The sequence below is a fragment of the Cyprinus carpio genome, chromosome B9 (genome assembly GCF_018340385.1).
Source record: "Cyprinus carpio isolate SPL01 chromosome B9, ASM1834038v1, whole genome shotgun sequence".
Classification (NCBI taxonomy): domain Eukaryota; kingdom Metazoa; phylum Chordata; class Actinopteri; order Cypriniformes; family Cyprinidae; genus Cyprinus; species Cyprinus carpio.
The window spans coordinates 21473259-21496147 of record NC_056605.1 but is presented as its reverse complement, the minus strand read 5'-3'; the positions used below and the strand labels follow the sequence as shown (position 1 = coordinate 21496147).

Here is a 22889-nt window from a genome sequence, read left to right as displayed (position 1 = left end):
TAATGACACACGGGCGAATGTGCATCTGCAACTCAAGCTGCGTCTTTTGCATTTTGTGTCTAATGTCAGACGAGCGTCATAGTTGTCACTGCATTTTAGGTTGTTGTGGTGCAATGCTGCTGTCGAACATATATGACCGTTACATCCAGTCGTAACTCTTAAAAATCGGCATGTTGTCTGAAGCAGGAGGAATGGGAGTGGCGTGTGTGAGAAATGAGAGAAGTCTGTACTTTCAGCATTCATGCAGGTAGATGCCATTCACAACTAGTGTACAAGACTGGAGCGATTTTGCATAGCCACATTTATTGCTGTCAGCACTGATGATATCTGCAAAGGATTGTGATGAATAAACCGAGTCATATGCATTTTTAAGGGAGATCTAGGTGCCATCTGGCATTTAGGGTGTTATATCCAGAAATATTATTAGACTTGTGCTTGCAGTCATGCTAGTGTGTGGTTATGTTATTGGTCATTGTTAATAGCCACTGCATGTCTTTTATATTGAGTGGTCAGGGTTGGATGACTTTTGAGTTCTGGCTATTATAATGCGTTATTTATTTTAAAAACACTAGAATGTACAAAAATGGGCATTAATGTTTTACCTAATGTGCTGTAATTTCCCCCTACATTCAGTAGAGATGTACTGCTTTTTGTATGACATATATGATGCAGATTATTTTTGTGTTTAAGTGTAATATTCAAAAAATAATATTCAATACTGATTGTAAAATTTTATTTTATTTGCTCAATGACACAATAATACTAAATAATAATTATACTACCCAATAACATGCGTTAAGAGTATTTTATATGTATAAAAGTCACCAGTCATCTGTAACATTTAGAAACACTTTCTTTCACACAAAATAAAATATTTTTTAGTGGTACCTAGTTTAACCACATTTGTGGTCAGTGTCACATCATTATAAGAGCAGTACAGCTGTAGTTAGGCTTAAAGTAATAAGAAATGAACCTTTTAGGGAATAAAGCTATAGGGACCTAACACCATAGTGATTAAAGTTGTTTCTGATTTAATGCTTTGTTAAGCCACATTACGAGTTTGGTGACTTTTTGCTGTGGTGAAGGGCACAGCACATGTATCAGCAGGCCTGGAGCCTTTCATATTAAACCGAAACACAGTTGTCTTACTATTTTCAGGTTGTAGTTGTACTTATGGAACTATTGACTGCTGTTGTTATGAGACAATCTCGTGTTTTTGTGTTATATAACCAAGTTTTTCTCCAGCTGTCACTGATGGGCAAGTGTTTGCTTGACTTTCGATGTAAAGACAATAATGCATGTACATTTCAAATACCATGTAATTAGAGCTCACAACATAGCACTCTGGTACTCAGAGTTTGTAATTAGAAGCAGTTTGGTACATGTAGCTGTCTCATAATAACAAAACAACATATAGTTAGCATTGCAGTGGATTCTGCTTAAACTATATTTAGGGGCACATTATAAAAATTTGGGTATACAAATTTTCAGCCAATCAAAATTTGGCAGTGCAAAAAATGGAAATACTGTTGATAGACTGTTTTCATATTGTATGTTGATACAAGGATATATTTAGGCTGCCTCTGCCTTATTTAAAAAAATACCTGTAGTACTGTAAGTTTTGTTTACAGGGCCTTTATTTTGTTCTGCCATGGACTGATTCATTTTCTTTCAAAGTGATGCACATACACAAAATTGAAATCCTTTTTGTCTGTCTCTGTGGCTTGGCACTGTCTGTGATCTACTTTCTTGTTTCGTGGCCACCCTGAGGCCTCATGGTGGAGTTTGGAGGTAAAGAAAGGAAAGAGGATGCTGTCCATTAAGCAGATACGCTCCCACTGACACTGCTTCTCTCCGTAGGCCAGTGTAAAGCCAGGCTCACACTACAGGATTTTTGGCTGGATTTTGCTGTCACGGACAGATTTCCACAGTCTGTGACAAAACCCCCTGATCGTGACCAAATCAGTGCTCGTTGCGGTTGCTGAAGCTCGTTAAGTATGAGCAGGTCAGCAACGTGATCCGAACCTGTCTCGAGCTATCACAGGCGCTATCATTATCGCCACGTGATCTCGTAATGTGAGCGACACAATGACAGGGTGGAACTGATCCAGCCAATCACAGTGCTGATGGTATAAACACTGTTAAGCCTCGTGCACATGGGACGATTATCGTGCGCGCTTATCGCCAGGGTTTTTTGATGTGTCTTGTGTGTTCATACCCAAGCGATTTTCGCTAGCGATGAGCTGAGTGAATGTGCAAATTCACTCCCTGACATTAGATAGCGCTTAATGAAAAACAGAAATACCCCGGTACACATCGAATCCTATTTAATCTGCAATTCCTCGACATAACAACTCCCTCTTATCGAGATTTTTGTAGTCGCTGTCCCGTTTGTCATTAAACCCTTTGTGTTCAGACACCAATGAGACCAGCAGCTCTACATTCATCATGCCTCATTGCATCTCCTTCATCGTTAGTTATCAATGTGTGCTCGGCAAGACCGTTTTGTGGTCTTTGTGAGCGCTACCAAGTCGTGTTTTACTGTAACTTTAGAAGCTACAGGCACGTGAACAAAAGCGCCAATCTCATTGGTCGGCCAGTTCTTACCGTGGTGCATCAAATAACAAAAAAACAAGCCCGAGGCGTTTTTTTTTTTTTTTTTTATTAAAAAAGATGCTTTTAGGCCTGGTGTTTTGTGCGTTGGACAGTCACATTGGCGCCCCTTGTTTAGTCACGTTAGTAGCCTTTATCATGCATCTTTATGAACAGAAATGAAAAGTCACAAATTAATCAAATCAACTAACTAGAAATAAATTTAACAAATGCATAGATTGTGTAAATATTACCACGTTCATTGTACTGTTTAATTACCTCCAACTCTTTCTGCAGTACTGACAGTCCTTGTTGTCAGTGTCTTCCAAGCCATTGTTTCTGTCATATTCTCTTTTGTCATGGTTTCTTCTTTCTTTCGGATAAAATAACTGCACAGACCAATTGAAGAGCCAGTTGATCGTCCATGCTTGAAGAAATGGCCTAATTGCTGTAATTTCTCGCAAGAATTCATGTGAGAAAACGTATTTTCGCTGATTGTCGGGAACGCCTCTTCACTGAATGTTTTGTAGTGTGTGCACCTCGTTAGCGTTGTGTTGTGTAGTATGCGTGCAGCTATGACAAGACAACAACAGATGAGAAGAAATCTTGTTGCGTAGTGTGAGCAACACAGTGATTCGGCTAGTCTTTCAATCATGTAGTGTGGGCTTGCCATAAGCTTAATAAAATGTTTGGGTGTGGGTGTGTGTGTGTGCTGTGTTTATGTCTGTTATTATGTGTTGTTATTATAAACAGCACAGATTGCTAATATAGCACAGGACACACAGGGTCAGGATAGATGACCGAACCAGCCTGCAGTGCCATATTTCACTGATATTTTGTCTGGCCTCTCTGTCTGTTTGTAAAACACTAAAAGCTGCAACCTTCCAAGTTGCCATTTATATTGTGTTTTTCAAAGTAGAACTGACATATTTATGTTTATTTTTTGCATTCTCATGTTCAGGACAGATGTTTTGGGGAATAAAAACTGGAAATCTATTCATTGTTTGAGTTTCATACAGCCATGGCAGATGGCTTTGCAAACTATTAGGCGCGGGCACTAGTAGTATGCCAAAGCACAGAGTTGGATTTAGTGGCTGAATTTGGTTCTGTATATATGGTTACTGGTTATCTAATATAGTGTACTACTTCCAAGTGGTGGGCTTTAAGTCCAGAGTCATTGTGTTTTTTATGCACTGTATGAGTTTTAGGCCACAGTGTGCTGCACAACAGATTTAGCTCTGTTAGACCTGGCAGTGCAGCCTAGCACAACACGATTCATGTGTTTAAAGTCTTAAGACTCCTGTGTGATTGAGCCTATGAAAGTTTTCATACATCCAGGTATTTGATATAACATATTTGTCCTAACGAAACCTTTTCATACAGCTTTCTTTTTTTCCACTGAGCCATAGATAACTCTGACATGGTTTCCTGCAGGTTAGTCAGTCCCCACTTAGAACAAATCAAACTATCCTCCGGTCTCATAAAACCACCAGGATTCTGGATTCTGTTGTGAAAGCACCACAAACCATCAGTAATTGACCTTCATTTATCCCCAGCTGCAGAAGAAAAATGTTGTAATAAAGTCAAGCTCCCCCCACACTTCACCTCAACCCCTCAAAACAAGTGTTAACGTTCATTAACAGCATGCTAAGCATGTTGTCTTCACTAGTGTTTTTTTTTATGAGCGTGGGGGGGGGGGGTGGTAATGAGGTCAGTAAGTGTGTGTCACTGACTTTGATTCGAGGCTGACTGACACACTGACCCAGATGAGAGCATAAGATCACCGAATTGCCTTGCTTGAGCATCTAGCTTTGAGCAAAATGTTGGGAGTGTGATTAAGTTTGACAGTGTTGTGACTTACTTCAGCTTTATATTGTTATGATTTGAGTTTTGGCAATCTGTGCCATGGCGGATGTGGACAGCAGGTTGTTTTTTAGTGAAGGCATTGTCCCTCAGGTTTTAACAAATTTTACCTTCCTTTAATGTCATTAAGGTGCTGTGTGAAATTAAACGTGAACGGAGGCAGTTTCCTCTGCATTTCATCATATTCCTTCTTCCAGAACACATTGTTTTTTGCCATGCATTGGATTTTAATTTCCTGTGTTTTCATGGACATACTGGACTAGTTTAAAACAGCTTTGTTAATATAGTTTGTTTAGAAGACTTTTTTTGTCAACAGATCTTGGTGGTCTTTTGGAGGTCATACAAGGATGGATTTTGTCATGGATTTTGGTATTAGTTTCATGCATAAAATATTGTGATAAGCTGATATTGGTTACTTATTTTTGGTATTGGCCTTCTTGCCTCATTAACAGAAGTGGAAGTTTCTCATTGGATGTATTGTGTGATAAATAATATTGTGTAATTAAGTATATTTTTTAATTATTACATTAGACCCTTTAGTTATCAGCATAGGAATCACCCACTAAAAATCATTTTGTTTGGCAGTCCCTTTTTTTATGTTTCCATAGTTTGAGTTGTACCTGGTTGTAAGTTGTTAATAAATTCTCCAGAGTCTTTAAATGGTTCTGATGCCAGCAAAGTTGAGCCCTTGTCTAGAATAGGGCTGCACGATAATGGTTAAACTGATAATCATGATTATTTTGATTAAAATTGTAATCACGATTATTAATAACGATTATTCTATCCTACTGAAAAAAAAAAACTGCTAAAAAACTGCTAGCTGGTCTCCCAGCTTGGTCAGGCTGGTTTTAGGGTTTTTTTTTTTGTTTTTTTTTTTTCAGCAGGGATTTTTTTTTTTTTTTTTTTTTTAGTTTGGATTACCTTGAGTGGTTGTTCTCTGTCTTCCTTTAACCAACTATGATAATACAAAACTCATGGTTTTGGTTAGTGTTTTGTCATCTGTATTCACATTACATTTTTCTAAGTTACAATTTGTTCGCAAATGGGGAAAAAGACACACTCAGATCGCACAGTAAATTTGCTCAAAGATTTTTAATACACACTGAAAACTAACATTGCCATGCTATTTTCAACACGAAAACTGGTAAAAACTTTAGAAACTCTTCATATATATTCCAACAATTCCAATGTATGTACATTCCCTATTGTATTGCCACAGGTAGGAAAAGCACATTTATTCCTCAAACACAATAGATCCATTATTGAAACTCAATGAAAGTTTGATCATGGCACATTTGGTAACACAAACAGTACAAATGGCTTGTGAAAAAACACACATTGTCTATATGACACTTTCATGTAAGCAGAATATCGCTGTGGAGAGATTGCTAAACTCGTATGTTTTCATATCATCATCAGCGATTGTTCTGCCATCAGTGAGCGTGCACAGGGTTGCCAGATTGCACAAATTAAATAAAACACCGGGCAGAAAGTTTATCCTTAAAGGAGAAAAGCTCTGTTTTGGGGCTTAAAGATCTTCACATCTGGCAACCACAAGCATGAACGCTAGTGAAGACTTGTTAGCAATGCAAGATAACGCAAATGGCAAATTAAAAACACGTTTCAGGATAAATAACGAGCCGGCCAATATCGTGATGATTATTTTTAATTAATCGAGAAAGTTGGATATTGTTATCGAGATTAAAATACGATTAATTGTGCAGCCCTAATCTAGAACGTCATGTTCTAAGCCTGGTTCCCTGCCTCACTGAGAAGACAACTGGCCCTCTATTCTGTTTAAAGGGTCATGAAACCCAAGACTTCTTTTTCTGAGATTTTAGCAGAGGTGTTTGTGTTGCACAACATAGAAGACAACGTTAGCATCCGATAATTTTAACTGTTGGAGAAAACTGATTAATTGTAAGCTTTTTTGCGATATTTTCCGGGTTTAAAATCTACATTGTGTTGATGTCACAATTTGTGAAGTGGCAATGGACTATAGCAGCGGTTCTCAATTCCAGTCCTTGCAACCCCCTGCTTTGCATATTTGTTATGTCTCTCTTTGTTAACACACCTGATTCAGATAATCAGCTCGTTAGATGTGAGCTCCGTGCATTAACTGTGTTCCCATTGACATGCTGACTCCCTGAGCAGGGGAAATCTGTTGAAGTTTACTTCACTTCAGAACATTCATTCACGGATTTGCCCTGCGCAACGTCTTCACACACGGACAAGTGTGACATCATTAGGGCTGGGTATTGATTCAGATGTCTCGATTCGATTTCGATTCACAAGCTCTCGATTCGATTTGATTTTTTTTAATTACATTCAGTGAATAGAAATGGCAGAAAGCAGCATCCCATTTTATGCACAGAGATTTGTTTTTATTGTGAACGTACACAAATAAAGGTGAACCGTTTACAAATCTGATTATCTTCATGACTTAAAAGGAGTAGTTGCTTCCACTGTTAGAAGGAAAAAATTCAAGTGATTGCGCTGGCACCGCATGCGCACACACAGTTAAGCTTTGCTATTTTGACAATGCAGCCTGTTCATTATCATACTAAAATACACTCAGTCAAACATATGGAGAAAAAAAACATACTGCTCAGTTTAAATATGTAGTAAAATCTGTGCCGTTAAGTGTAATCACCATACCGCTGTGATGTTATGCAAAACATTTTGTTTCACGTGGATATTGGAACGCGAGTGAAGTAGGCTACATAATAAATAATAATTTGGCATTCAAATATCGCGAATACGGGAACATTTGATTTTGTGTTGAATGAGAGGACCAACGTTGGTTTCAGTTTCATTTTAGCCTAAATTAATTCGTTTTGGCTTGTCGTTTATATTGCTATAACTTCTGAAAGGCCTATTTTTTATTCTTGTTCTTTTCTAAATACTGTTATTTGAAAGGATTTGTTGTGGAGTGAGGGGAAGTAAAATAGCCATGTATGTTTACAGTTTATTATCATGTTTGTAAACATTTTGTGTCTGCATTAGGCCTATTTCTGAATGAAATAATAAAATGCGACTTATTATTTGCGACTTGTTTTTTTCTCTAAAAAACAATTTTTTTATACGTGTATCATATTTTAACCATGCAACAAACCTTTTTAAATAATTTGATAAATTACTGAAAATAAATAAATTACTTTTTAAACTGTTTAACTGATTGTATTAATCGGTCAAAATTCTTAACGATCGGTTAATGGTTAACCGGTTAAATTTGAACATCCCTATTGACCGACCATTTTAATCCCATTTACATGCCATTCCTGATAAGTCACTAAGGAATGATGTTAATTTTTTTTCCGAATAAGGCCCTTGTTTCATAAAGCTCTGTGTCCTGTGCTCCCTGGAAATGTGTCTTCTATTCCACCATGTTTCAGGCCTGTGCATGAGAGCACTACATCATCTGCCTGCAACACTAAGATAGGCATGCTTTGTACAGAATGGTAATGCAGTATAAGGTAGGGCTGTGCGATATGGACAAAAAAAAAAAAGATCACGATTTTTTGATCAATTTTGCGATTTCGATTTTAATCACGATTTTGACACACACAGACATGCTTTACAGTCATAAATGCATTCAGTATAATTTTGAAACATATTTCCAAAAGAAAACCAATGAGAGCTTTATCAAAAAGTTGTAACATGCCTCTAGAACAGACATAAGTCAAAATAATCACTAAGTAAAGATGTCAAACAAAATGTCTAGACATATGGCAAAAAATAAAAATAAAATAAAATAAAACCCGTGTCCAGGGTTTTTTTTTTTTTTTTTTTGCCATGCATTGGTCATAGAGCTCATTGTAGGTGCCTCAGGTGCTGAAATATATTTATTGCCCAAGGTTCACACGTACTTCGTTTGCAGTGCGTATACAGTATGTGTATGCGGTGCAGAAGCAGCAGCGAGAGCGCATTATTGTAACGCAAAAGCACATTAAAATAATGCGCGAATCTCTCCACTCGCACGCAGATTTCTTTTGCTTTGTCACAAAACCAGACACGCGTGCTCAGATACACGCTGCTCTCATCCGAAGAGAGTGTGCGCAATTAAAACATGTCTCCTCTCGCTCACTCACTCACTCACTCACTCACTCACTCACAGCTCTCTCTATGCTCATGAGCTAGATATCCATTCTTTTCGCACCTTTCGATTTCTAACCTTTTCTGTTCACATCTTTTACCGCGTGCAGTGTGAATGCTCTGATCCATTTAACATGGGCTCGGAAAAAAATACGCATCACAGCCAGAGTGTGAACCTAGAGTTAGGCATATGCCCAGAATTTTCTGTTCTCGTGCTCCACTTAGGTGCGCTGCATTCTGATTGGATGAGATAGCATTCTGCAGGAGGTCGGGACCGCGGAAAATCGTGCTATAGACAAATCCGGCGAAACACGGAAGTAAAGCAGCGCCGCCATTACTGCGTGCCTTGCTGCTAAGGAAGTAGCAGAAGTAGCGTTAGTCCCGTAGGCGGCTGTAGCAGAATATAGCTGTACGAAAAGTTATTTTTATTTAGTTTTTTTTTAGTACGTATGCTGTTCAGTGATGCCGAGAAGAGTGTGTTTTGTGGTTGGCTGTTTTAACAACACCACAAAACTACAGGCATGGAATAAACCCGTTTGTGAAATCCACGAACCTTTGTTGCACATTGACTGCCCATGTTCACGGCCATACGGATTACACAGAGTTCTTTACTATTAGCTAGAGATGATCAGTTCAGGTGCCGCTAGGGATCTGTCGCGTCACGTTTACAAGCACCAAAACGGTATTCATTGTTTGAATTTCATAATAAAATTGACATAATCTGAGAGCTGAGATTGTCGGTCTCCGTGTCCTCTTTGCCTCGCGATTTTTCTGTGCGTGAGAACATGGATGTGTGGCGTGAGAGCGTGTGAAAAGCGTCAATTGCGTGTGTCTCACATTTTATTGCATTTGTATTAGTTTGAAGAGTAAAAAAAAATCGGTGGGTCTTAACGCAATTACAGTCGGCAAGTCGGTCGGACAAAAAGGGGAAAAAAATAATTAATTGGGTCAGTCCTAAATTGACAGGGTCGGTTATGGCAAACAAGAATATTTTAAGGATGGCCTAATAGTTATTTGAAACTTGTGAAGTTTGTTAACATATTAACAACACAGCTAGTAATGACAGCGTTCGGTTTTATTGTTGTCATCAATTAATACACTTCTTAATTACAATAATACATTACATATTTATACATTATTACATTATGTTGTCAATAAATTACCCTTTATCAGTAAGTTTTGGCCACTGCCTGACATCATCTACCCAAATTTTCCCTTTCACCAGACATTTTCTTTAATGAGCAGGATCCGCTTTCATTGAAATGTCATTAGAGGGCACCGGCAAGTGTCACACCGTCACACTTCGCAGGCACGCAGTAATGGCGGCAGGCAAGATGGCGGCGCCCATAGAGTTTGCGGCGGATTTGTGTATAAAGCGATTTAGAAATCGCGCACGCTCAAATCGTGATTTCATTTACCGCCTCCACATGTGCTTCCTCTTTAGAATAATGTGACCTGTGCTGACAAAATTAGTCACAATGAACAATTGGAAAAGGAAAAAACATTTCTCCATTCAAAATTATTCATGATTTGTTGGAATCTGGCAAAAAATGACTGAGCTACAACTGTTTAAAGTTGATAGAGTGCAGTCCTCCATCTTTTCTTATTATTAATTACTAGGCTATATTAATAATCACAATACAGCTATTTTTTATTTTATCTTTGCTATTATAAATAAGAACTGATTATGGATGTGACGAGATCTCGTGGTACGAGATCCACGAAATCAGACTGCAAAACAGTTTGCAGTTTTCATTAGAGCTGCACAATTAATCGTTTAAAGATCGCAATCTAAATTCAAACACACATGCAATCTTATTCCTGAAAGACAACGATTCAACTATGTCTATTAAAACTGTTTCATATCGCGAGTAGGGCTGGGCGATATATCGCATGCGATTGTCACGTGCATTTCGTCAGTAAAGCCGGTTCCCTGATTAGCGCTAAATCGCCATCACCTGCTTTCAAATGGAGCGCCATTTAACAGACAGAGCCGTAGATCACTGACAAGCTACGCAATATCGCGTTCATTATCGAAGGCGATTTATATGCGATAATGAACGCGATGCGATACATCGCCCAGCCCTAATTGCGAGTGTCAGTGGAGCGTGAGAAGCACGTTTTGTCGCTGCCCGTGTTAATGAATCATTCAGGCTGCTGCTGATCCAGAAAGAGCAACACAAAAAGTCTTTTCAACCACACATCATTATTTCTGTGTTACAGACATTTAATTAACATAAGTACTGGGATAAAAGTTTATAGTTTGGGTATAAACCAAGCGGCAACCTCGCGCTCTCTCTCGTGAAGCCAATAAGGAAGTGACTAAAACTGTAATTCATCGACTGTCCGCTTGAGGCTGGCTGCAGAGGGGAGTCAATCACATAGACTCTCCATGTTAAAATGCCCAACTTAAGAGCAGAAAAAAACATGTTTACAGCCTGTTGCAAAAAATGATTTTGGTCTATATAGCTAATTTTGCCCTTCATGACAATTGTGAGGGGGGTGAATTTTTTTATAACTCATTCGTTTAAATTATATTAAGCCTTAAAGTATTTTGCATAATTAAGGGCGTGGCCACGTGAGTGACAGGTGGATTGCCGCTGCTAACACTGCCGTCGCGCTAGGTGGGCGTGGCTTCAGCAACCAGCTCCCGCCTTTTGGTCGCTGCCAAGATGGCGATGGCCCGCTCTGCACACTTTGGTCTTCTCTGTAACACTGTGTCTACACCGGACGTGAGCGACACGACAAAATACAATAGAACCTATTATGCTGTCTACAATGAATGCAGCGCGCGCGGCTGACAAATTCCCGACAGTAAACTGCTGCTGCGGTCTATTTAGGACATAGCCTACTGACACAAATTTCAAATGATTTTCAATGGTGATTTGTCATGTCCAGTGTAGACAGACTTTAGCTGTTGCGGTGCGAGACGACACAACTGTTGTGTCCAGTGTAGACACGATGTAATAAAGGCAGGAATCTATGTCTGTCTGTCTGTCTGTTTGCATTTGTATTATGTCGAGAATCGTTCATCCAGTCGACTTCACGCGTGACGGGTGTGTGGCTGCGGACCCAAGGGAGTCCAGTGTCGCATTTTGGTGCAATATGGACACACAACACATTCAGAATTAATAAACTTTTAAAAAACTACAGAACAGTGTGAGCCAGAAGCGGCACGCCTCAGGGATTATATGCTCTGAGAACGGACACTGCACTAGTGATAAAAAAAAAAACACACGTCTGTTAAGAGTCATGTGTAAAATTACTGATTAACATGCCGAATAAAAGCAGTTTGTGTTTTTTTTTTTTTTTTTTTTTTACTACATCAACAATATAGGCTACTATAGGAATACTACTTACAGAACTCAGGTGATTTTTCAAACTTGACATGCTTTTGTGGTAGGCCAGTTTCAAATTGCATATTTGGCACACTGCCTTTGTCTTGTCCTCACTCAATTTGAAGTGCTCCCAAACAGCTGAGGTCTTGGCATTTCTGTCTTCTTTTCCAGATGAAATAAATCATGATGTTCACTCATGGGCGATTCATATTCAAGGGCGAATGAGAACTGTTTCGTGGGAGATGCCAGGTGTTCAAAAAAGAAAAAAAAGAAAAAAAAAGATAATTCGAATCTCAAAATTGAAAATCGAATGCCAACCCACCGATCGAATATTCGAATAATCGAATATTCTGGTCCAGCCCTAGTATATACACACCTATTATCTTGTTAATTGTGTTGATTACTGATTGTGCACCTCTCGTGTTAATTATCTGAACGTGCTTCTCCTGAACTTTGTTAATAAAACATCATTTGTGTGATTAAAATGGGAGTAATGGGAGCATATTTTATTTTACTGTGATGATGCTCATAATTAACCAGTATCACAGTAACATAATGGTAGTATTCTCTTTGTAGAACTCTTAACTACATTGTATGTGTGTGAGTAAAGTGATAATGTCATCGGCTTTAGGCTCATTCTTTCCCCCTGTCAATCACTGCTGTGTATACTGCCCCTAAAGCTGCTCTCTGATAGACCCCAGCCCTTATCTCAGTCTGGATGCTACACACGACATTTGCCTTATTGACTCTACACAGACAGGCCAAACTGACCCACTGGAGTTGCTGAGGCAGACACTACCATTTTCAGCTTTTATAAATGTCTTTTTCTTTTTTCCCCCTTCCCTCTTTCATGGTGGGCCTTTTGAACTGAAGTCATTTCCTGCTGCTTTGCCAAGATACACAGCAGCCTGGGCCGACAGCTCAAAAACGACTGGCTTAAATTTAACTATATTTCCTAGGTAACCACTCAGCACAATTTTACTGCGGCTGTGAGTCAGAGGCAAAGTGAATTCAGTAGTCCCTGACCTGAAGTGGTGCTTGCTTTGATCAGGTATCTCACAATGACAAACCAATGTGAAGGATGTCAACTTACGGGCATCTATAATAGGTATGGTTCTTTGTGAGGGTAACACTTGATGTTCACACATTACGAGGAAAGTGAAAGTGTTGTAGCCTTTATCCTGTATATGTGTGAATCATATTATTTAATTAAAACTTCTCTGTGGACCATGATAAGAGGAAGCACATAAATGCTGTGCCTTTTGGCCAGCCACAGGTCAGGGGAAGTTGTCAATGTCACAATAGGCATGGGCCGGTATGAGATTTGGACGGTATGATAACCTTAAACAAAAATATCACGGTTTCACGGTATCACATTATTGTTGTTACAGCTCTGAAATGTGTTATTTTTAAATGACTGGGTAAAAAATATATATATATATATATATATATATATATATATATATATATATTGTTACAGCTCTGAAATGTGTTATTTTTAAATGACTGGGTAAAAATGAGCAACATACAGAATATTATAAACAGTAGAATTAGTTTATTATTTTCTTTGATTTGTTTTCTAAAAAGAAAAAAATAAAGACTGACATCTTTATTTAACCTAAATCTGTAATTACAGTTATTTAATTATAGTTATATAATTCATATACATATCATTTATATAATTTCATATCATTTAGTTATATAATAATAATCATACACATAATTTGAAGCAAATTTGAACCCAATTTGAAGCAAAAACAGAATGTTCTGACAAGCTTTGTGAAATTATACCATGTAAACTTTTCAGAAGACAGTCAGCTCCCCTCTGGAGCTTATTTATACATTCATATAAACCCCCAAATCAATATTGATGATTTTCTTCCAATAGTTCATCATAAACAGTGAGTGATCGTCCTGCTACAGTATTTTTCTCTGTGCGTCCGTCTTCAGTGTCTCTGGCCTGTGTTAACGGGCATTAACAGTCTTCATATTTTCACATAAATGACATTTTGGAAAATGATTGCATTGGAATGCAGTTTGTTCAAGTCCCGAACAGAGAGTTGCAATAAGGCAAAAAACGGCCAGTTGCCGATCGCGTAAGGGCCAAAGTATATTTCGGCCGTCCGCGCATCGTCGGCATTACGTTATTTTCATCATCAAGAAGACTCGCGGACAGCCACGCACCCCGTGGTACTACGCATGTGTCGAGCTCATCCGTCCATGCTCATCTGCGGGTTATATACTTTTTAAAGCAGACGCTACTGTGCGCGAGACGGAAAGAAACGCTGAAGTGTACCCGGGCCTTAAGTTCGGCCATCCTACACACACGACACTGAGCGCTCACTCGCAGCATCAGGAGGAGGAGGGGTCAGTGTTACTCTCTACACTGCACTCAGCCTGAGGGATTCCTACTCTTTCAGTCATTGAGGAGACCTGGAAAACAGCGCATACCACAGGAACGATATAATGGAAAATATTAGTGGTTTTGAAACTGACATTTTCAAATCACGGTATACCTTGAAACCGGTAATCGGCCCATGCCTATGTCACAACGTAGTGTTCAATATTAATGCGAATCAAATATATACAGACCTCACACTTTTGCATGAGAAAGATTAAAAATGCTAGGTTTTTCATGTGATATTTCATTTATATAGGGCCTGTTTACACTTGGTCATTTCATGTGTTTTCGCTGATCAGATATCTGATATCTGTTAAAACATTTCCATTTACACTTGGCCACATAAATGAGTCGTCGCAAAATGGATATAAATCCGATCTTCAATTCCCACACTATATTTAAATTTAACGGAGTTCATGTCAACGAAATCAAAAGATAAGCGCTGCATTTTATTAATTATAAGCTCATTTCAAAATCAAAGCCAGCAATAGGAGAGTGCGCGGCATCAGCACTGGAAAGATAGGTTAGTCACACTACTTTTAATGAAGATGATTGTGTGTTGAGTGTCTGCGTCTTACTGTGCGTTCACACCGCCAGCGTCGAGAGCGTCAAAGTGGCCGGAAGTCATTCATTTTCAATGTGAGCCGGCGTCGAGCAGCGGCGAGGAGCGACGCGGCGCGACTTGGCTGTTGAGAGCGTCGAGGAGAGTTGAAATCAGGGCAACTTTATGGTAATGATCTATGACGTGGTTGGGCAGCAACCAATCAGAACGTAGAAGTCCACCACTTGAGAGGATAGAGAACGCAGCTCCAACCACATTAGTTCTCAAAACAAAAGGTTGATTATTGCTGTGGCGGGTTTGCAGTAATCTATGATGTGTCCCTGTTTGCGTACAGGGACATAAAAAAAATAATTAAAAATGATACGTGGACCAAGGTGTCTGAAATTGTTCATGTTTCTGGTGAGTTGCTGATGTGCAGTAACGATATAAGAATAATAATCTAATGATATAAATAAATAATACTAGGCTACAGTAGTCCCAGTTTACTTTTAAAAATTTTCCTTGATTATACGTACATTAAGTAATGTTTATACTTGATTATATTTACTTAAGTAACATTTTTAATGCAGGACTTTTACTTGCATCAGAGTATTTTTACAGTGCTTTATACATTTTTAGGTAAAGGATCTTAATACTTCGTCCACAACAATATTTAATGAGGTTAACTTATAACGTTACGCTCATTGTGGTCAGTCTGCACAAGATCAACAAGCTTGTTTGCTTTGCGGCCACTTTAAATACACGATAAGCATTTGATCTACGTCAGAGCGATTTTTGACGCTCTCGACGCCGGCGGTGTGAACGCACAGTTACTTTGTTTCATTCGCTGCAGTTTGTGCATCGGCTTGCTGAAGAGATGCTCAGCTACTGGTCTGCAGCAATGCGTGTTGCATTAGTGCTGTCATATCTGACTATAATGTCATATAGTCTATAACACGCTCTCACACGTTTATTATTTTAATGTTTTGGGAGGAGTAAAATTTGCATATGTGTTTGCAACAACCAGATGCATTTACACTTGTCCAGTTTCATCTGAAATGTGTCCCAGACCTCCTTCTGAAGTGGTTTGAGCGATATGATTTATATCGGCCTCAAATGCATTTCGGAGGGCATTTACACCTGGTCTTTTTACGATCAGATAGCTGTCTGATCAGAAAAAATGCATGAAGTGACCAGGTGTAAACAGGCCCATAGTGTTCATTTAGGGCAGGGCTGGACAGCTTCGGTCCTGGAGGCCACTGTCCTGCAGAGTTTAGCTCCAATCCTATATTCCCCCAGGTGTGTTTGATTAGGGTTGGAGCTGAACTCTGCAGGACGGTGGCCCTCCAGGACTAAAGCTACCCAGCCTTGATTTAGGGTAATCATAATGGACAGAAGATTTTGCAGGGTGTGCATACTTGGCAGAATTGTTTATTGGTGATTATTGATTATTGATTAGTGATTATTGGTATTAATGTTTTATTGAACTTGAGTGTATTTTATCATAATGTCTTTTGGTTAGCATGGTAAAATCACTGTAATGCACAGCCTCTTGATCATGGCTCATAATTACAGGGGTTTTCATGTAGCTGTAACTGGCATGAGTTTGCCATTGTCTTTTGTATCTGAGCCACCAGAGAGTCCATATGGAGAAGATCCCATCATTCCCCATTACTCCTTTCTGTCTTCCATCTGTCCTTCTGTTTGTCCCTCCTTTATCCCTCTCTCCTTCTTATCCTCATTTCCTCCCTTCAGGCCACCTGTCTCACAGACCCCTCTCTCCCACCCTATATTCCATTTTCGTCATGCCTGCCCCTTTGTGGTTTGCCACAACACTGCATCTGTTAGTGTACAGTAGGGTTCCTCAATAGGCGAAAAATGTGTGGCAAAATACAATAATACTTATTATAATCAGTGATGCTGTCTACACTGGATGCGGTGCAGCACTGCACAACAAATCCTTGACAGAAAGCTGCCGACTCCTCCTATTCATGTCTATTCTATAGTCAACGTGCTGACACAAAGTTTAAATGATTTGCAATGCTTTGTCGCGTCCAGTGTATACGATGTGACAGCAAAAACATGGCAAGTGTGAAGTTAAGAAAAGTGGATACTGAAAATAAATGATTCAAATGTGAATGGACTGAACAGTTTTGAGTGAGTGAATGAGTGATACCATCATTATGGATGTTGGTTCGCAGTGAGTTCACAGTTTTGACGTAAGTTTGCTTTAATTAGCCTAATTTATTTTCAAGATCTGATGTAAAATTTCTATTGTTGCTTTCACTATTGCTATAAAGATAATGCAAAAAAATATTTAAACTCACATTAGACACTTTTAAGATTGAATAAAGCATATAGTCATTACCTGAGATTATCACTGTCATATTTTGTATGTTGTTCCTGCTTCGACATCGCAGAAAATAAAAACGGTTTCTAAAATAGAATTCCGTGTTGCTCATTGTCACATGTCACTGTCATGGGAGGTTAGGACAAAAACTACATGGAAAAGACATTGTGTCTGGTTGGGACACATAGTGTTATAGTTTGAACCTCCTCAAACAATTTATAAAAATATTAATGCTGACAGATCTAATAATTTAATCTTTAATTAGGGAAAGTGGAGAGAAGAGATCCAGTCTGGAGATGAGCAGGAACAGTTGATTTGCATGGCAGACATGGAGATCCAGATTTTTTTGTTTGTTCATTTGTTTTTAATATTCAACAGGCAAAGTACTTCTGTATCTAAATGCAAAAAAATTTCATACTTGTTTGAATAAAACAGACTACTGGGGAAAAAAATCGGAATATTTATCTTGTGGTATTGTTGGCAGAATTCGGCCCTCTGCAAAAACTAATTGAGGAACCCTGGTGTACAGTGTTCTGTATTTACAAGAAGTTAATAAAAAAATTATATATTTGCTTATCCATTATATACAGTGGCTTGAAATTCCTGAAATTGCTCTCAAAAAGATTACTCTGCTTTAAAGTTTGTAGGTTAATATTGCAGTTCTTTGTTTTTTTTTTTTTCTCCCTTGTGTCCTCTTTTCAAGGAGAGCTTGCTCAGACTTTATGAAAATTGTGAAGTACTGATGCCATGTGATGATAAACAGCTCTATTTGACAATGAAAAATGTGACTTTGGTTCAGTAAAGAGCTGAATAATATATTCAGACGCAGGGCTCCAGACTAACATTTGAGAGCACTGGCACCAGCACCACTAAGTTCTACAGATGGTGGCACCAGGAGCAGATTTAGTAGCGCTTGGGGTGGTGTGCGGGAGTATTGAAATATAGATAATTTTATCATAAAATTAAAATTCTAATGCTTCTCACTGGATCTCGCAGCGCGGTTGCATTTGTGCAGTAACAGTGTCGCGAAATCAACTTTTCTCCAGAGTAAAGCTGTTCTGAGCTGGTCCGCGATGTGCAGGTGAAACGTGTCGCTTTAGTTTGCTGTTTGATGTTTCTCAAATGGAACAATAATTGCAGCACTTACGAGTTGGACTTGGACAATGCGGTGGTCACGCCAGTGCGACCGTTCACAAAAATTAGTCGCACCGGCAGAAAAAATGGTCGGAAAATGGTCACAGTCCCGAGCCCCGAGTCGGGTAGGAACTGCTTCTCTGAATGCTGAAAGTCAGATAAAGGATGTGTGAACTGACATTAAGTTGCATTATATTGTGTATTTTGTCTTTCTGTGAGTATGTCAGAATACTGTGACCTGCGACTTGTATTTTCCTTTGAGTAGGGTAAACGTACCTAGCTCACCAAAATCTACAATGATGACATTTTTAGTGCAAAAGATATTGGTTTCAGTACAAAAAGTTATGTTAAAATTAAATATTTATCTCTCACAACAAAAAGCATTTCAAAGATGTTCATCACTAAATGCAAAAAGTGTGGCTGTGCTTAACGAGTGCATTTTTGTAACCTTTCAACCCCCCACTGTTGTGTAATTAATGTACTTCCACAAAATTTACAATTTGCACTTGCTGTCAGGGGTGTTTCCTTGTGTTCAAAGATCAGTTTTATAGCTTTAATAAAAATCTTGTCACTGACTGACCGCTGTATGTAAATCAGTCACGCTGGTGAAAAGCTGCCAGGCTTGGAGATGCAATAAAGATAAAGAAAGGTCAAAAATCAGTAATCATACTGTCTTTATTCTGATAACCTTGAAACATCCTTGAAATTACATTAGTATTTTCACCAACTAAAAATGGTTTAAGTCAGTTATGTCTATCTTTTGCTGTATTGGGTCAGTAGGAAATATCAGTTTACATTTCCAAACATTCATTTTGCCATTAATTGTAATAATCGAGTGAGAATGGTTTTTTTTTTTTTTTTTTTGCACAAGGAGCCTGGTAACAGCTAGTGCTCCACACAGAGATCTGATCTCATCATATGATCCAGTGTGTCTGGAATGACATGAAGTAACAGAACAAACTGAGACAGACTAAATCCAGAAGAACTGGCAACGTCTCCAAGGCTGCGTTTCCACTTGGCATTAACATGTGACCTGTATCCGGATGTTGTCCATATACACATTGAAAAGACAAGTGTAAACGCACTTCTGATCGGAATGTTATCCGATCAGCTTGTTCTGGTCCAGAGGTAGTCGAGGATGCATTGTGATTTGGATCTCAGTGTAATGTAAACTCAATCCAGCCATCATGTCTGCATTCTCAGGTCGACATCACGCAAAACGCCGCCCCTCTCTCGCGAACTGTCAGAAAAAAAGATGGAGACTAGTGAGACTCCTGCACTTATCTTTGATTTGAAAATGCTTTTCAAAAGAAAACCCACCACTTCAGGTTGCACCATTTTGCGCTGGACCATTCTCTACAGACTAATTTAAATATTGCACGGGAAAGACAGATAGAAATGTCAGTTGATGTTGCCAAGTGTAAACGCGGCGTGCTCTGATTGACTGATGATCCGATCTGCTTGATCGGATCACGGTGATCGCATGTTAATGCCAAGTGTAAACGCAGCCCAAGATGCTTCAAGAGACTTACCTGCAAAGCTATAACGGAGGATCCTCGCAAGACCCCAGATAGCGACAGTATATTGAACCGTTTAATGTGAAAATTGGCAGGCAGTTTTCACACTAAGATAAAGACCCTAGCAGACTTTGTCTCAGTCAATCAGCACCTTTGCTAACACTTCCTAAAACAGTTCTTTAAATAAGCACAGAAACTCCAGGCTTTCCTAAGAGCCCTAACCAAACTGTTTTGCAGTCCCCTTTCGTCTTCGCCCCTCTGTTATTAATATGGCTTATTTAGATATGTATTTATCTATTTATTGTGAAAGTGCCCGCATAAATAACTTTAGATCCTCTTATGGGGAGAGTGGACTGAAATTATTTAGCGCTGATCCCCTGGGCACTTGCTTCCTGTATGGAATAGTGATTCTTCAGGAAAAATGGGCTGTAATCTCCCGCCTCTCTTACTATCGCCACAATCAGAGCTCAGTCTGACTGCAGGTCTCTAGGACTCACCATCAGCTGACTGATGAATGCTTATAAAAAATTGTGGATTTTACATGCCTCATGGAAATAAGGCTTATACTCTTAGCTTAAACTTCACTCTTTTCTTGAGTAGTTATGTTATTATGTCATGGTAAATATCACAGATTCACAATATATTTTTTTCTCTGAAGTGTTTTGTATATTTTGCATATCCAAAATAATATATTAAATAACCTTTGCCATCATCTGATGTTGACTTAAAGATAATCTTTAAAAACCCACCAACTAAGTTTTGCTTCTCTGTAGTGTATGGCAGAGGAACAAATCACATGGATCTTGACTGTTGGCAACTGCTCAGGTGCTTCAGTGGTGTTGAAGTCACGTTTTCTACTTTAACCTTTTTGCATGTAAATATTTTCGCAGTAAGCTAATACTTTTTCTTAATTCAAACTGCCAGTAAAATCTCTTCAGCTGTGAAGTCTGTGTTGCTACTTTTGTGAACCATATTTTCACGGTGCATAATTAGTCTGAGCGGATGGAGTGCTGCTTGCAATCTGCCTGGATGCAAAAAAATTCATAGACAAATAGCTCTGCGACACTCCCTTCTGCCCACAAATCACGCTCACGCTTGGCTAACCCCTTCCTATTATCATTCCTCTGTAAGTATATCCCCCTTCTTCTCATTCATATTTTACAAATCATAATTTTTCTCCTCTACATCTCCTCCTTTCATCTTCCTTTTCATTTTGAGTAAGATTGTTTGATTGTCCAAATGTTAAATTCACAGTAAAATTATAGCGTTTCTGCTTCATATTTTGGGCAAAATTGCATCTTCAGATCCTGTTAATGGTCTTCACCTTGTGTTGTTTGTTGTTACTTCTCTCTAAGGAGATAAACACAAAAGGTACTGCTGAAGACATACCTTTCCACAGTTTAGTCAGTAGCAGAGATGTTTCTTGGCCTGCTCTCTGCCGTCAGCTTCTCACAGCAGCAAAAATATGGCTAACCCCTCAGTTGTGCTCATTACCCACACAATGTCACTTCCTATCCAAGAGCAATGTGCTCTGCACTGGGATATTCTTTTGTCAGTGCTTCAGTTTCCCTCTAAATCATTTTCACTGGGAGCCTCTTTTCTCCTCTACACCTCTTTAGCACTTTTTCTCTCTAAAAACAAGCCAACCTTATGGGATATAACTTCCTGTGTGACTTAGGAAAAGAAGGTCTTCGTTGTCAAAGCAGCTCGGGCTAAAGGGCTTTTGTTATAAAGCAAGCTAATGAATGTCAGCTGTATAAGAGCAAAGCTCCCAGTCTGTCTTCCCAGTCTAACCTGGATTTGAAATCTCACTGCTCCTATTAGCAAGATCTCTCCATTATCCCTGTCAGTGACTTGAACACGGAGCCTTGCAAGAAATAGACAACTCTAACCTATATTTATCTTTTCAGGGATGTCAAAAATAGGCTTGTAATCACATTTACCAAACCCAGGAAAAGAAAGGTACTACGTTACTTGGGTAAAGAAGAGCTTTCCTTTAGTCTTTAACTGAAAGCATTTGCTGTTATTGGACTAATCAGGAGTGTTTTTTCACACGTTGCATTCTTGTGTCCATCCAAGCTGTTTTTTAATTGTCTGTGTGCTTGAACATTGTACTAAACAGGCTTGTTTGACTGATTGCAACACATCTTGTGCCACAAGCTCTGTGCCTTTCAAATGTTAAAGACTCCTCAGGACGCCTGTGTTCTGTTTTCCATGTGCTATATCTTGTTTTGTTTTTTTTAATGTAGAATGCACGGACACTGTGGAAGACCCCTAAGGTTGCTTGCTCATCTTTAGTAAAAATGGCAGAGTGCTGAGTTAAACCCAATCAAAGCCTCCAGGGTTTATCACCTTGACCCAAACGCACACTTCTGTCAGGACCACTATCATCAAGTATTATTGACAATTAGCATTCAGTTTGGATTGGCGGTATGGTTCCGTTCTGGGCAAGAACTCCCTTCGCATCCATGCCGCCTAGCAGAACAGAACCAACATAAATGTATTGCAGATATTGTTAAAGTTCAATAATGTTATGTACACATTTTAGAATTAGTCTGATTCAAAGGAGAATCAGAAGGCTGAATCCTGACTGACAAAGGAGGAGTTGGGGATGGAGGAGGGTAATTAGCTATTGAGCAATGCAAAAACTGCTGATAATACTGAGGGACCTTATATATGAATGCTTAGATAGGTGTCGTATTCCTATATGTAGATAGGGATCAGCTGAGAGTCAGCTGATGCGAGCTTGACTAACGTGACTTCCCAGAACTAACGCTACGCTAGATTTATCTGGAGGCTATCGAGCTGTGTTTAAGTCAGTGCTGGCAGGCTTGTGAATGTAGTAATTAAGTGTTTCTCATCTGGAACTCAGCATGTCTTGACAGGTCCAGAGTAGATCCCCCCCCCCTCCTTCTTTACTAGTTTCTCATCTCATCACGTATGCCACTATGTTCTTTCAAACTGTGTTCTGGTGTTTTCAGTGTCTAAATGTGGCTTGGTTTGCAGCAAATGCTGCTTTACACAAGGTTTGGGTCACTTATATCATGCATTTGGGAAT

At 39.0% G+C, this 22889-nt stretch overlaps 1 protein-coding gene across 21 annotated transcripts in view; it reads left to right on the top strand.

Annotated features, from left to right (window-relative positions):
• The window catches only part of LOC109055356 (peripheral plasma membrane protein CASK), a 149859-nt gene that overhangs the window by 697 nt on the left and 126273 nt on the right, over positions 1-22889 (top strand). For 7 of the 21 annotated variants that reach the window (XM_042731534.1, XM_042731515.1, XM_042731522.1 and 4 more), the window contains exon 1: positions 100-247. The exons of 8 other annotated variants lie outside the window; for them this stretch is intronic. In XM_042731534.1, the coding sequence (XP_042587468.1) occupies positions 171-247 (77 nt within the window). In that variant the 5' untranslated portion in view covers positions 100-170. Of the gene's footprint in view, positions 1-99; positions 248-22889 lie in introns of those variants that run through there. 6 more of the 21 variants (XM_042731519.1, XM_042731517.1, XM_042731516.1 and 3 more) reach the window with 4 other exon arrangements.